Source organism: Trifolium pratense, linkage group LG3, assembly GCF_020283565.1.
Source record: "Trifolium pratense cultivar HEN17-A07 linkage group LG3, ARS_RC_1.1, whole genome shotgun sequence".
Lineage (NCBI taxonomy): Eukaryota > Viridiplantae > Streptophyta > Magnoliopsida > Fabales > Fabaceae > Trifolium > Trifolium pratense.
The window spans coordinates 24,025,579-24,044,178 of NC_060061.1; the positions used below are offsets into that span (position 1 = coordinate 24,025,579).

General features: G+C 34.1%; 1 protein-coding gene across 6 annotated transcripts; it reads right to left on the bottom strand.

Annotated features, from left to right (window-relative positions):
- Positions 1-60: 60 nt before the first annotated feature.
- Positions 61-17,953, bottom strand: LOC123917709. 6 transcript variants are annotated; one of them, XM_045969506.1, is made up of 12 exons: positions 17,112-17,953; positions 16,643-16,759; positions 16,366-16,558; positions 15,975-16,141; positions 15,699-15,870; positions 14,928-14,989; positions 11,653-11,734; positions 7,819-7,876; positions 7,510-7,634; positions 6,321-6,404; positions 6,165-6,235; positions 61-599 (listed from the first exon to the last, which is right to left on the bottom strand). In XM_045969506.1, exons 1-12 carry the CDS (start codon positions 17,627-17,629, stop codon positions 470-472), a joined length of 1,779 nt encoding a protein of 592 aa, XP_045825462.1. In that variant the 5' UTR covers positions 17,630-17,953; the 3' UTR covers positions 61-469. The 6 variants fall into 6 exon arrangements, with proteins under 6 accessions (XP_045825462.1, XP_045825463.1, XP_045825467.1 ...); XM_045969507.1 differs by having other exon boundaries at positions 6,165-6,227; positions 17,112-17,927; XM_045969511.1 differs by lacking the exons at positions 15,699-15,870; positions 15,975-16,141 and having other exon boundaries at positions 17,112-17,913.
- Positions 17,954-18,600: the final 647 nt, after the last annotated feature.

Consider the following 18,600-nt stretch of genomic DNA (forward strand, 5'->3'; position numbering starts at 1 on the left):
TGGATAGAAAACTAAATTAAAGAATGCAAAAAAAATCATCCTTATAATCATACATGACCATTGACAATTCAATCGCTTTTTTCGTCGTAAATTTGCAATATACTTTCCCTTCAAGCCAGTACAATTGACAGCTTCCAGTTCACAAGTACAATATAATTTATAAAGCATAGAGGCTAGAATACAACACATTCTACAAAAAAAAACTGCAGAGTGGTAAAAATTACAAGCTATAATTTACATGTTATTTAATCCATCTTTTTCTGTTTTCTTTACAATAAATATAAGACATCACCTCTTGATACATTAGCTAATTACGAAAACCTCTATCACATGCTATAAGGAGCCGGATCAGTTAACTTAATTCTATATAAAATTAAGGATATTCTTTGCTTTGAAGGATCAAGACTACAAAAGTTTCGTTCTCTCCTCGTCTAAAAATGAAAGAAGGAAACCTGAATTGAATCTTTTTCTAAGAGCTGCTATTTTGAACTGTCTGCAACTGACACTGGTCTTCCATTGTTGGTGTGTTTAAGAGCTTCCTGAGAGAACGATACTGCAGGCGGACATTCTCTCCAGATCCAATAATCTTGAGCAAATACCTGTACAAAAGATAGACATTAAATGAGATTTTCATTTTCAGTCAGGACTAATATATAATATTCCAAAAAGAACACAGACAACAAAGTGTTATTAGATAAAGTTTGTAAATTAACCACGTAGAATAAAAAAGAATGTGTTGAATAAAAAAGCATGATCAACAACCAAACCCCAGCTACGTACGGCCCTCAATAATATTTTAAATTATAAATAGATCATAATTGTCTTATGTTATACAAAATAGAAAGTTGTTAAAACTATACAGGATAATGAGTCAGCTAAGGTTCGGAAATTTGAACCGACTGATTGCAACAAATTAAAATCATTCAGAAAAGTTGAAATTATAGAGAGTTGATTTACGACAGGGTTTGCTTTGATAAAAATATCCAAAAAAATTAAGTCGATCGAAGAGGAACATAATTGCATACGTAAATTACCCATGCATTCGCTACAGCATGACAAATAGTAATATTTGCAATATACTTTCCCTTCAAGCCAGTACAATTGACAGTAAAGAGAGCATATACAAAATCCCTCTATCCCCTCTCAGGTAGCACATTTAGACAGTTAACCAATTAGTTAGTTACTCAATAGTTAGTTGATGTTATTAACAGTAAAGAGAGGTATGGAAGCAACAAAAACCGAATATTTATTCACTAAGTAGAGTTGGTTACTAGTATTCGACGACGCTATAATTTCCTATGGTCCTATCATGTATTAAGTTATATCTACTTACCTGTAAATCTCTCTTGATGGTTTTATTGTGACCTGGAATTTTTCTTTGCCTACCTTTACCTCCAACTATTGAACTAATCTTTAATTGGTCAACCCTCTATGGCAATGCCTCTACAGATCTTCTCCAAACATATCCCCCAAGAGCTGAGAGTCTGAGAGACGAAACTCAACCTTTTTTTCTACACAGGAAGCTACCCCAATTTTCTCTCAAATAGTTATATTCCTAATTCTCCCTTGTTAGTAATCACTTTGCTGGGTCTTTACCACCCAACATTCAATACCATGCAAAATGGCCTAGAATAATAAGAACACTGGTCAACTATTCACCTGGGATTGTGTTTTATTAGGGCTATTTTGAATATAAACAGTCAAGGTTCTATTACCACAGCTGTGTGATTTCTTTTTATAACAACCATCACAAATAATTCAATCTTATGGTGCTTCATTATTTGCATATGGTCCTTTTTTGTGTGCGCATTTTGTATAGGCATTTGTTTAATCTTTCATGAAGTAGGATGATGGCTAGGAGGATTTGAAAAGGATTACGGCATAAGATTCCAAGGTTAGTCAAAGCTTAACTCAAGACCATTTGTTGTGTTTGGTTTCGTATTGCAACTACACATAGCTTTAGGGGGTATGAGAGTGCATATAGATAATACTTGAGCGCAACTCCCATCCGATGCACAAAAAATAACCCATCCAAACCATGAGGAAAGAGCATTGCAAAAGCCAATAGTTGATAGAAAAGGCGGAAAAATCAATGAGGGGAGACTAGCCACAGCCTATTTCCGGGAAAGTTCTATTACACATGTAGATGTAGATGAGAGGAGAGAGGGAAGCATCTAGACATTTGATAAAGAATTAGTTCTTCGGTGAAGAGAGGTGGAGACCCACAGTTTTGCATATCAGTGGACATTTTTCCTTTTCTTTCTAATAAACATACAAGGTTCTTAACATCGCCTTTACACATTGAAAAAGGAAAGCTAAGGTATAATGGAAGCTGGCTAATTAGTGCAAGAAACTTAATTTTAATACTTTTACATCAGAAGTAATTTACTTCATAGTATATCAAGAGCCTAAATGCAAATTTAACAAAATGTTCTTGATAACTCCTAGATAAATCCTAGATAGTTGTCCAATTGCCTATCTAAACCCTAATCCACAAACCAATGAAAATCTTCCATTTAGCCACATCATCCATTTAATGTGTGGTACTAATTGTTATTATTATTGTTTTGGGTTATTATTCATTTTAATTTTTTTGTTCATTTTATTATTTTGTGTATTTTATTTTTTTTGTTCAAAATAGTTAATGCTTTTGCTAATAATCTTTTGTCCAATCTTTGTGTATATTCAATTGTCAGGACTACTTACTAATGTTAGTAAAAAAATAGATAAAATAAAATTTACTAATGGTTGGTATGTGATGAATAATTTGCAATCGAACAAATTATCGCAATTAGTATTTAAGATATCGTGTCCACGAGGATTGTTTATACTTCGAGCAACGCGACTATGTCTATACACAATTGAAAACTAGAACACATAATTGGGGGAAGATCTTTGAGATATCAATTTGTAGAACGTTTTTCGGAATTCAATTTTAGAAACGAGGCCGGATCTCAAAAAGTCGTTAAACCGTGGAAACCGCATGTAAATCAACCATAATGCGATGAATTTCACAAGTGTTATGGTTGATTTACATGCGGTTTACATGCGGTTTCCACGGTTTAACGACTTTTCTGAGATCCGGCCTCGTTTCTAAAATTGAATTCCGAAAAACGTTCTACAAATTGATATCTCAAAGATCTTCCCCCAATTATGTGTTCTAGTTTTCAATTGTGTATAGACATAGTCGCGTTGCTCAAAGTATAAACAATCCCCGTGGACACGATGTCTTAAATACTAATTGCGATAATTTGTTCGATTGCAAATTATTCATCAATTTCTTGGCGCCGTTGCCGGGGACCAGTCACGCCCCCGGCGTAGTCTTTCTTCCTTAATCACGCCGCGCGTGAAAGGTACTCACGCTGCGCGTGATGAGCAGATAATTTCTATTTTTCAAAAGACACAATTGCGCCACGCGTGGTATCCTACCATGCCGCGCGTGATCAGCAGGGAAAATTCCATCAAATTCACACAGCTATTGCGCCGCGCGTGGTGCTCTCACGCCCCCGGCGTAGTACAACCCTGCTGCTTCATACATTCTTCATATTTTCTTGTGAACCAAGTAACTTCCATCTCTAAGCCATTTCTTGTTTATTGACTAAAAGACATCCAAAATGGTCTAATATCTCTCAATTTCACTTGGAATAACTTGATGTGACGATTATTCATCGGTATGCTCTGCATGATTTTTATCATATTCGATTTTGAGTACAGGTTAAGTTGGTTTATCGTTTCTCCAATAAGTTTCAAATTAATATAAATGACAAATTCGATAATGAAGTAATTTATCCAACACAAAATCCTCCAATGAGATTCATAATATAAAAAAACTTATGTTTCAATATCAATTGTTTTCCATGGTCAATTATATGTTGTCATTAACAGAGTTATTTTAAAGAATGGGTTAAAAATATAGCTAACCAATGTTAATGAAGAAGCTACCAAGGTAACTTCAAATGTGATGTATAAATAAGTTTTTTAAATGTAAAAACACATATTTAACATCTATATCACATTTAGATAACTTCTATTGTTACTATTATTTTAATAATACCTATTATTTCAATTTTAAATTTATCACTTATTCAAATAATTTTTTGACGTTATACAAGGCTTAAATATAAAAATTACTTGACAAAAAACAAGGCTTAAATATAAAAATTATCCCTGCAAACATTATATATATATTTTTTTTTTTGAATAAGCCAAATTAGCCCACCCAAATTGGCACCAGAGAGAATCGAACCTCAGACCTCAAGAGGAGCACACTCCCATGTCCCAAGTCAATACCGATGCACCAACCCAAGTGGGTTGCAAACATTATAATTTTACAAGGACTAAAATGAAAAAAATAATTTTACAAGAATTAAAATCAAAACTTTTTATATTTGTAGTGACCATTTTCATATTTAAGTCTACAAAAATATGAGTTAAACTACCAATATGTTAGCACATATTTAGTTGGTCAATGTGAATGGAAAAACCTGAAGAAACATGGTAATATAAAAAATAAAATATGATATAAACTAATTTAATTTTACATTAAAATTTTGGAATGAGATTAATTTTAATACTCTTGTCAATGTAAAAAAGTTTACACCATTAGTAAGTTATGATTAAAGTTTTATACCAGAATCAAGTTTTACACCGTTTTCAAATCATTGGAATTGTCATCTGAATCTAATCTTTAATAGATAAAAGTAAATAAATATTTATGAAGAAAAAATGAATTTTATTCTTTTATGAAATAAAATACATATATGGTGATAAAGTTATACCACTACATCAACATATGATGTAAGTACATGAGGTACGCAAAAAATAAATAAAACACCAAAACAAGAAAAATGAAATTAAAACTATAGAGTGACCATGAAAGTATGATGACACAAAATCCCTAATATATTTTTTTAGCTAGAGACAAATTTTAAAGTGTGAAATCCAAGTTCAGCTCCTTCGCGGTTGATTGAGTTGATGATGAAGACACGCTTGGATTTGTTTGAATTAGGCCTTCTCCAATAGGACTAGTATGAGCCTCAACAATTAAAGGGGTTTGATTAGCTTGAGCAAAGAGTTCTAAACCCGAAGTGTCCGACCTTTGTGGAATTGGAAACGCAACATTTTGACCTCCACCCAAAAAATTTGTCGTCCCAAATTGTGTTGTTGCGAGGGATGAACTTGGCATTCGCATCGCAAGTTGGGGTATTGTGGGGGGTGTATTTGGCATATACAACCCTCCATAGCCACCATAAGTAGAACCACTAGCCCAAGAAGGCATGGTATTGTTCATGTGGTGACTAATTGGGTGGTGCAAGTTAGCACTACCTAAATAAGAATACCCTAGGTAGTGATTAGGGCTTGAAATTGGATAAGGGTATGGTTGATGAATAGATCTAAATCTAAGATTTGAAATCAGTTCCTCTTCTCTCCTTTGTTTTTGCATTTTTATGAAGGCACGCTCACGCTTATGAGCATTTTGGTGTCCTCCAAGTGCTTGAAAAGTGGAATATTTCTTGTCACAGTAAGGACAAGGGAATTCCGTCACTTTTTGCTCATATAAAGGTTCGACATCAACGTTTTGGGATAAAGGTTCAACAACAACATTTTGAGATGAACTTGAATGTTCACCAATCTCCAAGGATTTGATAGAGGACTCGGTGTGAATGTCAAGGCTTAGATTAAGTAAATCTTCAGCATTGGATTCAGAGGTCGATGACATGACCTTCGATTCCTTCTCAGGTCTCGGCTCTGAGTGCTCCTCCATTCCACGCTTGAGCTTTCTGTTCTCATCATTTCCAATGGAAATTCGCTCCGACATTTTTTAAATTTTAGAGTTAAAACTTTTCAGTGAGAAAACAAACTTGTGTGTGAAGATTGTTGGGAGGGGTATTTATTGTTGTGTGGGTTACTGATTAATGATCTATACAAGTAAAATTAATTTTACGGTCAATATGGATGAAAACTTTTAAGGAAAATATTCAACATTTAATTTTTTAAGGTCAAACATTTGCAATAATGCGACTAAAGAATATATTTTTTTATCAAGTTATTTTGACTATTACATATTATGTTTTATATTAAACGCGGTCTGAAGATTATTATTATTATTATTTTGACCAAATGTATGAAGATTATTATATACTGTTGTCAAAAAAAAAACTCACCAGCCATTGAGACACTGCGACGTAATGACAGCTTCTTTCCCAACAAATTTTTCGGGTGTTCTCCTGTTACCCTGTAGAAATTAGTGGTTTATAATTCCCTCGACCATCTGATACAGTAGTCGCCAAAAAAATAAAAGTAAAACAGATCATGTTTACCTTGATAATAACTTTCTCATTTACTGAAAATGGATATTGTACTCCCCGCTGGAGTCCATCAACAGAAGTAAAATCTCCATTTTCCTGAAACATAAATGCTAATATACATAAATTTGTCTACTCAATTCTTACAGTCTTTTTTTTTTTTGGATACAAAAGGGGCCGAAGCCCAAATTCTTACAGTCTTTTAACATTTTGTTCAGTTAGAAAGTGCATACCGATTAGTTTATTAATGTTTACTGGTTTGCTACTTGTTCCAAAATCAAAATGATTCAACTACAGAATAAAGGAACCAAACGGCACATAACTGCATACACATCAAGATACATTGTCTTACAGATGATAAGAAAATTTTAAATTCCTAGTCCTAATTTTCTGAACCAGAAATCCTTCTCCATTAGACTTCTCAAGTTCATCATCAAGGTACAAGTTCACAAAAGATACAGAAGTCCGCAAAAATGAATGAAGATTGAAACCATTCTGACTAAACTAAATAAACTCCTGGATCATGAAACTTGCCTATAAATCTCAAATCCCAGAATTTTCTTTTTGTATGCATATTCTTTTAACAAATTTGTTTATACAAGAAATAGTTAAAATTCAACTGCCCAAAAGTTTCATTTTGTTGTAAAAAATAGAATAGCCAATATTTAAACATATATTCACATTGAAGTATGTATTCATATTGATGCTGTGGAGTGTGGACAACTTCTAGGCATTTATGGAAACTATTGCCATCAATAGGAGTACGAGACATGTAAACAAGCAGTATATCCACTGAGATTGCACCATTCAAGCCGTAGTATTAATTTTCAAATCAAATATTCTTAGTAAAAACATTTAAATCAGGAAACCACAGTTTTTGACAAAAAAAAAGACTTGGTTTTTCTTTTGTTACATGAAGCTAACAGAAGTTGGGTAATATTTTCACAAGACAAAGTTCATTTCTGGAAGATTCAAGGTAAATCATATTATTCACAGCCAACCTTATATTCCGTGCCATCTCATTATCATTGTTTAAGTAATTTTTATTAAAAGCTACCATAGATTTGCTTCCTGATGCATATTCAACACATAATTTGACATTATATAAGCTCCTAGGAGAAAAACATGAAGTATTTTTCATTGAACGCATGCTAATATTTCAATAGACGGGGGCAAAAAATTAAGGGCTACTTGTGTTTTATACCCTGTTCACTCTTCTGATTGGATCCATTGGTTCACCCATTTCTTTCCGCCGCTTTCGAAGAGCAGCATTACGAAATAACCTTCGATCATCCTCATGCTTGACAGCAGCAGCTGCAGCTCTAAGAGCTGAGAAGGAAATGAAACCACACCATGTCACACAAAAATAATTAAAAAAATTAAAAGTAACAAGAAACCAAATGCATCAAAGATAGGATATAATATGACCAGATAAAAGTCTAGATTATCTGAGAAGTTTGTGTTTAGATGGTTGAACTGAAACAAAATAAAACTACAAAGAAACAGTAAATACCAAGATTAGGGATCAGAGAGCCGGTCTCAATATCAACATTGCAGAGGGTGCATCTTGACTGCAAAAGAAAAAATAATTGTAATTATGATTCTTGTCTCTTCCCATGAAACAACACAAGTAAAACCAAAATAAGAATACATATGCATTATGCATGAATGAAAAAGTACAAAGATCGAGAAAATACAAGCTTAAATACTCTTATCCTATGTTGTTAATCTCGGATAGCGGCACAGAGCAGCCGACCCCAAAACTGGAAGTTTTTGTTATTATTTTATCTTTTAACATAAAAATTTCAAACTCCTTTTTGGTCAACTATTACAGCCTACTTAAATTCACATAAAAACAAACAGATGGGATTCTAATTCCGAGCCCAATCTACTTCAAGTTGTAGAGGCCCATCATTCACGAAAGATAAAATAAACAAACATAAAATAACAATTAACAACCTAAAGCAACTATTACTCAGCATCTCCTTAACCTAAAACAAAACACAGTTGTCACATTGCCCTTGCATCAGAAACAAGTTGGGGTCCTGAACTTGCCAGAAAACGAAAAGCTGGCCGAAAAATGCAGGTAGAGTTAGTTCTGAGAGGAAGGAAGCCCGCGATGAACAGCGAGAAAGTCCTGGTGTTGTCTGCAGTGTGTGAGAGGCTGCGATTCTGATGTGATTTGCAGCCACAACAGCCGTCCCTGCAAAACACAACACACCAGAGGGCTCCACTTTGCACTGCAATTGTGTGCGATTGACAACGTAGCTCTTAGCCAGTAAAGATAAAATCATGGTATTATTTGATGTTGGATTAAATTGTAAAATTCAAGGCATTATTAGCTTAATGTTTATATTTCGTAAAACTAAATCTTTATCATTTAGCTGTATAACTTGGGGCATTCCGGTGATCTTCATACTTGCCGTAAGTGACTGTGCATACACTATACCAATATTTCTAGTCAAGGGTTCAAGAATTCTATTGGGCTTCATCTCCAAAAATTTACAAGGTTTCATACATTTTCAAAATTGTAGGCACTTGATAGGAATTCGTTCGAATGTTGAAAAACATACGTGTTAAATGAAAACATGTCCCCATGCACAGGTCTTATTTTAGTATCATGAGTAAAGTTTAACACATAACCATGGGCCGATGTTCTACATTTACTATCATTAGGAATTTAGGAGCAACATGAAAGAACATCATAGCATATGCTATGTCTTCTTTTAGAACTTTAGCAAATTTTTCAGTTAGATCTGGGATAACAGTAGCATGAATTTTTGTTCCCTATAAAAAAAACCATCATTAAAATTAGTAATATGTAAAATTTCCTTAGCTTTAAAATATCTCACAACAATTTGATAAACTTTAAAACATTACATTGATATCCACAACCACCATTTCTATTGCTAATGGAATGGAAGAACCCGATCCTCTTGCAATCCAACCATCCACTTGATGATTTTGGCAATGATGCACCAGTCATCTTTTTTAGGAGATGTCTCAAGAATTGAACCATGACAATGAGCCATATGACAATATGAGAAAATGATTAACCACTCAATAGTGTTTTTTTTTTTTTTTTGCAGACTTAAAACGAAAAGTTATTTTTTTAGCAAAAGTGGTAACATGACGTCCTCCTATTTATAGTCCCGTCACTAAAATAGATAAGTGGAAAGTTCTTATAAAAAAAAAGTGTAAATATAACTATATTATATTTAAAATATCTGTGCATGGAAACAATACGTTTGGCCAATCATTTCAAATGTGTATATATATATATGCAAAAAAAATCCGTGTTTCAATGAATATTAATTGTCTATAGTTTATATTAGGCTTAACTACACATTTGGTCCCTTACGTTTATTTTAGGTTTCAATTTGGTCCCTTACGTTTAAAAAGTATCAATTTGGTCTCTTACGTTTCCATTAGGTTCCAACTTTAGTCCTTTCCGTTAATTTTGTCACTAACACTGTTTGAACTATACACGTGCCAGTGTGTCCAAGTGTCCACGTGTCTGTCCCACGTATGCAAACTGGTTGCCATATGTGACAAAACTGACGGAAAGAACTAACTAATGCAAACGGTAAAAACGTAAGGGACCAAATTGATATGTTTTAAACGTAACGGACCAAATTGAAACCTAAAATAAACATGAGGGACCAAATGTGTAGTTAAGCCTTTATATTAAACATAAAACTTAGTTTTTTTACTAAAACAATATTGATTTAAAGTGGTATTCGGTAAATTCTTTTTTAATTTAAAAGTAATGATTAATAAATTTTAAGGGTGCCCCTAATATGGACCTTTCTATTTGACTGCCTATATCCGGTTACTTTTTTTGGTTTGTTTTGATTTTGGTTTAATTTGGATCAATATTTTCCACCGTTAGATTTAACTATCCTTCATCGACACATTCTCATCTCCATCCTCCATTGCTTTGGCTAAACTTACTTAGAAGGACATTTTTGAGTGTCTACTAATCCTGCTATAGGTTAATTATTAACTAATACTATGATTCATGAACACAAAAATGGATACCCTTTCTGCTGCACTATAAGTTTGCAATTTTCGCTGAAAAAGACATGATTTTTGAAGAGATGGGTGGTGACCCAAAACGTGGAAACGCCAATAAACCCTTTTTGTGAGGTTGCCTTTGAAGATGGGTGGCTTAAGAGGTTAAGACTGTTAGATTTGGAGTTGCCATGGGAGCTGATAGAGGAATCCATGTGGAGGCTCTATTCCCCTCTTTGTTGCCAAGATTTTGAAGAAATTTGTGAAAATTGAAAAACCTTGTCTTTTGATCCTTGACAAACAGATATTATACTTTTTCTTCTTTGAGGAAGGAAGGGTGGTTGTGGAAATTGAGGGATGTTTTATTGGTGATGTTTCATAGTGAAGGTTTTGTGAATTAAATTGTTTCATTATTTGATTTTCCTGGGGTGATTAGTTTATGGTGATGAGATGAGTTTGAAATTTTGGTTATCTTGAAGACAAATCAGAACTACTTACAATTTGTTAGAACTACTTAATCCTTCCAAATTTGATCCAGCATAGACTATATATAAGGCACTTATCGCAGTCTTCTCCTATAGAAAGGGTAACCGGCTATAGAAAGTAAAATGCAGAGGACCACCGGTGGACCTTTAAAATTAGGGACCATATTAGGGGCAACCAAATTTTAATTCACAATAAAATAATATTTGTAATAATGGATATTTTAATTTATTATTTTGAAAAATTAATTTTCATATTTAATACACATTTGATGATGACTAATTTTAATATGATTTAAATGTATAGGTTTATATATAAGAGTTTTAAAAAATTAAAATAACTAATGTTCACGATATAAGTTCGTTAAAGGGCATGCTGGTGCAATAAAAAACACCTGCCGTGGCAAGATTCAGGGAAGAGTCGGACCTATGGTGGATCTATAGTAAGCAAAATTACCTTGCATTTGCAAGAGGCCCGTGACTTGAAATCCTGACCTCGGCAGTACGTAACTCCAACTTTTGTACCAAGACTTCCCTTCCCCATATGAAAGATTTATTCTATACATTAAAGAACATTTAATGTCTATAGTTTTCTTACCCTCGACCTGCATATAATCGTAAACCTAACTAATATTCAAATATCCTATCTTGTTGTAGCAACTAATTTTCCAGCAGCACCCAGACTGCAATAAAAGTTTAACCTTGGATCACTAGTAAGTTAAATCACACAGTGCCCAACTATAGTTCAAACGCAAAACTGTAACTTTCATCGGCTGTTGGCCATCGTCTTTTAATGCATAGATGTAAACTGTGCATGCTTAGAATACTGAATAAGACAGAGTCCTACTTACTGTTTCAATGACTCTCCTCAGTGTGAGACCACCAAAAGAATGTCCACATGAGACAAGCATTGCATCTTCCAAAAATGAGCCACTAGTAAATTGGTCGAAAAAGGAAAGAGAACATATATTAGATAACAGAATTAGAATAAAATTGAATCTTAGTTAATGAAGGTTATATTTTTCTTTTGTATCTTGAAAAATGAAAAGGTACATAACAAGCCAATATGCGAGTTACAAAGAAAAGCTCCACATATAAACAGAAATTAATTAAAAAAATGCATATATTATATTACAACTTCAGAAGATTCATAACTAAAGTTGATTGTGAAATTGTGGCAAATCAAGTATCTAGAAAACCCAAACCAATATTCCGACCTGAGTTTTCCTTACTACTTGTCATCAAGAGCTTTACAATACAAGACTCCAAACAAAGATGTCCAAGAATTCTTTCTCTTTCTCCATAATACATATGGAATTTTACTCAGTCAGGTCTATACAGCACAGACACATATACAGGCATCAGATACCGGCCGGACACGACACTTAGTCACTTACACAGACATTGTCTAAAATATAGGGCCATATTACGTGAGAGGGCTCTTTAATGTGAGAGATGAGAGGAATAAATAACAACCATTGAATTAAAATAAAGGGTCCAGAGTTTTTCCCCACTTAGTCTGCACGTGATCGCTGAAGTGAAGTATCGCACCCAGAGCTCATTGTTTCTTCCCTTGCTTGCTTCATGTTCTTGCTTTTTCTTCCAACTATTTTATTTCTTTATTTCTCGTATGGTATATCTCCTTGTATCCCTTAATTCAACATCAATCTTTTTAAATTTTTCCAGATTAAAAAAATTTAGTTTAGATGCAGTCAACTACATTGGTTTTGGTTTCATAATCGTAAGCCCTAAAAAATTATAAACGTAAAAAAAACGATAGAATAGATAAAAAGCACAAATGGAAATCACAATAGCAAACAGAATGACAGTGTGCCAAAAAGGTTAATATGAATCTAAATAAAATAACGTGAATTGATTGCTGAAGCCAATGAATGCCACTGTTAATTCACCAAAAACAGTGTTTATTGCTTGAGTTTTAAAAGAATCAGGAGTCGCTACTTAAAAACACACTGATGTGCAAATAGGGAGAATGATTGGAGTAAGGAGGCAACAGTATGAGAGAGAGGCAGTGGTCCAAGAGGGAAGATGAACAGAAAGGGAGAAGGATGAAAATGAGTGAGGGCCGTAACAGAGGACAACGTGTGTGTGTGTGTGTCTGTCTGTGGGGGGGCGCGGGGGGGGGGGGGGTCTGGAGCCTTTTATTTTAATCAGATGGCTTGACAGGGACTACTCTCATCCCTCGGATTTAAATGAATGGTTGAGATTACTCACGTGCATCCTTCACTCTTCTCTATCTCTCTAAATTCCTCTTCTCAAGTTTTCACTCGGAGATCCATACCACCATCCCATTAATCACATTGCCAGATTGAAATCAACCCACAAAACTTTCTGTCCCCATCTTCATTCTTTGATTTAAAATGTCTAATGAGTGTTAATCTTTTATTTGTTAATTTGTCAAAAGTGAAGGATAGGTAATTCTGACAATCGTGTTTCTAACTAGCGAAGAAAAATATATATAATTTTCCCTTGAAGTTTTGAGGATTAACAACTAGAAATATATTGTTATACATAGAAAAAAAAATTGAGAATAATAAATTTACTTCATATAAATAACCACATAATTGGAAAATGGAGATGAAGGGTTACACTTAACCCACTCTTTCCCCATTTTTATTAACGCCCACTTTAAATAATCACCTCAAAAAATGGAACCCACTCTCTAAATCATTTTTCTATTCCTCAAGAGTGGGTTATCCACTACTAATTTTGTTTACCATCTTGAAATCTTGTAGTGTCCTCTTGTATGCTTTTAGGAATTTTGGGAACGGAGAGAGAATATAATGAAGCAACATAGAGACTAGCAGAATAAATGTAAATTTTGGGGGTTAGCTATCTTCGTCTTTCATCATCAGAGTTTGAGAATATAGGTGTGGATGTCTTGAGGGTGAGATGATAGTCGAAGGAAAAGAGGCTGAGAAAAGATAGGTCAAGGAAGAGTGGGTGCTGTTGCGGCATTAAATAGCAGAGGAGAAGTTGAACGCACACTGATCGTTTGGAAAAGGTCATGTGCTTCCTGTAAACTATCTTCTAATCTCAGTCATTCATTTTAATCTAACAGCTCACAAATATACCACTCACTCTCATAAAAAAAGACTTTCTCGCTTGATAGACAGACACAAACAGATACAGATATAGCATGAGAAGAGTTAATCTCATAGTTAAGATTATCTTATCATAGTACTCGCTTTATATGCCCCCCCCCCTATATATATATATATATATATATATATATATATATATATATATATATATATATATATATATATATATATATATATATATATATATATATATATATATATATATATATATATATATATATATATTCATGACTGGGGGTACAAGGATGAACAGAAAAAGAAACTAAACATTTTTCAACTTTGAACTATTATTTCTTTTTATTTGAGCATTCTCAAAGTTATTTAAAAACAAAATGAAAATTTTGTATAAAAGCCATGTGCCCTTCAAGTGTTATTCCACAATTGAGTGTTGACTAAGAATCTGAAGTGTGTCGGCTAAGTATCCAACAATATAATAAAATAAAATAATTATTTAAATGGACAGATAAGAATCCATGTCGATGCTGAAAGTGTCAGACACTCTAGCACCTCGAGAAAAAGAAGTGCCCATGCTTTCTATTGAGAACAATATATACTATTATCTATTTGGAAATTATAGATATGCCCTGACAACCATGATATTTTCGGTAAGTAGTAATAATATATGCAACTTAAATTCACTCAATTTATTTTTTTATAATAATAATACCAAAACATGGATGGTGGAGCAATGAATTAAAAGACCATTTCCTCTTGAGTGATAAAATAAGAATATGGAAAGCACAAAGATATTAATTTATTTCCATATACGTGTTGTTAAGAAAACCATTGAATAATAGAAGATTTCACAAAAGTTATAGAACAAAAAACATCACAGATTTCAAAGCTTTAAGCACTATGCTCTCTAATATGCATTAGCACAGTATCATTTTCATGTAAGTCTGAAACTACACTATGAATAATCCACTGAAAGAACTAGCAGAATGTTGTGTATTTCCCAAAGAATTGCTAAATCAGTTAGTGAGTTTAAGTTAAACTACACTTACGACAAAGGATCTGATAGAACACTTCTTAATGACGGGTCCTTGTTCACATTGCTTTGAACAACCTGTAGATGAAAAGTGCATAAGTATAAGTTTCTTGGTAGATTGAAGAAAAATGTTCTCTTAAAATAAATTGTACTGTGAGTTTTACAAGAAGAGTCGCTGCATTAAGTGTACCAAAAAAAATTATAAATGACAGGTAAACAGTAAAAAGACCATTATAACCTCCTTCTGAATAGCTTGTCTCAAATGGTTAATCAGATCATCCAAAGCCAACAAGCTTACAGGAAAAAAATCACATACTTAAACTTTTATTAATTAAAGGAAACAAGACGGTCATTATAAAATTAGTTTAAAAGATCAATTCAGTTGGTAACTGAACAGAGGACAATGGATGCTAGATTAAAAATAGTATTAGTTTGTATATATCGTCCAACCACGAGAACTTTAATTCGGTAGTAGTTTCATGGTAGAACGTTAGCAATCAAATATGGTCATTTCAACTGGCTCATGCACTCCACGTCAATAGTCCACATTGTGTCTCAACATGAAAGTTAAAAAGTAAAGTTACAGATCGAAAGAATAAGTATGGCAAAATGTTTGGGCTATTTGGGTTGGGAAGAGCCTAAGATGACAATGCTCATTTCTAAAAGTGCCTCTTAGCAGTTACATTTATTATAGGTTGGGATCTTCTTTTTTATTATCTAGTAACATTTGGTTTGAGGTGATTTCCGTAAAACGTACACGAAGAGAACATTGGGAGAGATAGCTTACGTCATCATTATTACATCTGCTGCCTATCAGGTCTTCGGCAGCAAGGTCGTCCATAAATTGGCTTACAGATATTGGGACATAGCTTTGAGTAATAACATGACCAGCTGCTGCAATTGGAGAACAATCTAATATAGCATTGCCCTGTGGCATGAGTCTATATGCAAGTGAAGTCCTACAGTCAAAAAGTACTCCTATAAGTTCCTTGGAAATCTTATCAGTTATCACAAATACAAGGTTTTACACACAAACACACAACTAATATAATATAATTGGCACCTTCCTCCACTATTAGGACTCATAAAACAATCTGGAGAAGCTCTATATGATGCGGCTGGATGTAGGCCTGCAGTAGCATGGCTAAGCACCCGGCCTGTTATCAGTAAAAGATCTCCAGGCCCAGACCCACCGTCTGCCAGATACCAGCGGCCATTGGGGTCACATACCTAGAGAAGAGAACAGACTATTTATACGACTTGGGTGATACATCAATTGAAAATTACCAACATTTATCTATAATCAAACAAAATCACCTAGAAGGTATAACATGTGAATTAGATGATAGTACCCAACATCTTAGGTAAGTAATTGTTTTCTCTTCATTGGGATTGAACTAAAACACACTTGAACTCTCTACTTTTACAATTAACATAAACAATAGAAAGGACACCTGAAGACCGGGAGTGTCAGAAGATATCAAGGTCAACAACCCCTTCTCAACTTCACCATTGACGGTAGGCTTACCGCCTCCGATGGCACCTTTTCCATTTTGTAAAGAAGCATGTGAATAGGTCCCAACAAGAACAGAAGAAGACACCTCGTTAGCAGGCAATGGAGCATCATCAAGCAGATGGTTGAAAACACTGCAAAAAATTAACTTTCTTTCTGTGAGCATAAACAGTTAAAAAATAATCATCATAAATTGACCAATGAGACACAATCCATACTCGCTTCTAAGGCGAAGATGCCTTGCAATAGCAGACAAAGCAACACGAGAAGCCTTTCCCATGCACCTAAAAATATCAGCCATACAAGGAGGAGACGAATCCCAATCCTCCAAAGCTCTGAAAGAAGAATGAAATAAAAAAACAAAGGTCACCATAAAAACAGCTCAACAACCCTTCGTCTCAAAGCAACTAACATTTTATCAATATAAGTGGTTGTGTAAAAATTATTTCTATACCAAAAGATAAAATAAAGTCAAACTATTTTCATATAAGCTGTTTTTATAAGATATTATAGGAACTTATGGAAATAAAGCAGCTCCTGGACATGTAATAAGTTGCTTATGCTAGTAAATAAGCTCAAATAAGTCAAGTCAATCCAAACAGACCCTAAATAATAAGCATCAATCAAAATTTCCATGGAAGATTATGAACGAATAAATGAGTAAGATTGATTTATAGTATTTTATACCTTCCTGCCCTATACATGTAAACCCCACGGCTTCCCTTTCCAACACCGAGATGTGCTCTACTCCTAAAGAACAATCTAGCACCTTCCAATCCACATCGCATCAAAGCAGTATCTTCACTCCCTAATTCAATCAACGCCGCATTGTACTTCAACAAAGAAGAACACAGTGTTTCCATTGCCCTAACATAAGTCCCCGTCGGTGCACCGTCATAAGGACCAATGTCCGACAGGCGGACTCTCGTCAACTGAAAATTCACCGGCGCCGTCGAAACCGGCTCCCCGGACGGGAGAACCACCGCGACCGGCGCAGGAAGTAAGGGTTGGCGGTGGGAAGCAATATGAAGAGGCGAACAAAGGGAGGTGGTGACGGAGGACGGTGACCTAAGGGAGGTGACGGTTGTTGAGGATTGGTGATTGGTAGTGAGTTGTGGTGACAGTGCAGAGGGATTTTGCTGCTGCTGCTGCTGTTTATGATGATGATGATGATGTTGATGTTGCTCTTGCATGATCACTACCATAAATCATTCTGAACTGTGTTTGAAGAATATGATGATGATGATGATGATGATGATGATGATGATGAATCGGTTAGGGTTTGTGTTGTTGGTGTTTGTGGTGTGAGTTCCTCGAATTGAAAGATTCTATTGCGATTATTAATTTTCATGGCTTATCATGGTTCTGAGTTCATCATCCATGTTCATGTGACTTTTTAGAAGAGGAGAGAGAGAGAGAGAGAGAGAGAGTATCAGGGTTTTTTCAGCAGTGAACCAGACACAACATCCAACTCCATTTCCCTTTTTCATTTTTTTATTTTTCTGTTAAATTCAGTTTTTTAAATCCATAATAAATACAGGACGACAATTACATGTTTTTATTTTTTGTATAATTTCCATTTTATTTTAATTTATTTACTTTTTAATTATATTCACACATTAACTTTTTCTAACGTTCAAAAAAACTTTTTACTAAATATTCACTGATTCATATATTAAATAATTTATTTAGGTCCCCATGATGAGCTTAGCTGTAGGGACATCGCGCTATATTGCAAGAACCCGAGTTTGAATCCAGATCACTTCACTTAGTGCTCGTTTGGCCCAACATTTTTTTAGTTTATACAAACAGCTTATGCAATATAAATTAGGTTTTATGCTATTTAATAAGTTTCACTAGTGAAAATTGTAATTTTATATGCTATTTTATCATAAACTACCCTGACAAACTTATAATAATATATAAAAATTGCATAAGCTCTTTGCATGAGCTCTAAAAAAAAGCTGAGTCAAACGAGCCTTTATGCACTTTTAAGGTGGATTTTTTAGCTACTAGACTACTTGACAAAAAAAATTATTTAGAATTCTAAAGAACTATCCTTGTGAACTTAGCTCAGGTGGTAGAAACATCGCGTATATTATGCAGGAGGCAGGATTCGAACCCCGGACACTCCACTTCAAAAAAAGAATTCTAAAGAACTGAATGAAATAAAAAT

Coding starts and splice junctions, on each gene's coding strand:
- LOC123917709 (XM_045969506.1), bottom strand. CDS start 17,629: ATGGTAGTGATCATGCAAGAGCAACATCAACATCATCATCATCATCAT. Junction 16,760..17,111: donor TACATGTATAGGGCAGGAAG/GTATAAAATACT, acceptor TTCTTCTTTCAG/AGCTTTGGAGGATTGGGATT. Junction 15,871..15,974: donor AGTCCTAATAGTGGAGGAAG/GTGCCAATTATA, acceptor TTTTGACTGTAG/GACTTCACTTGCATATAGAC.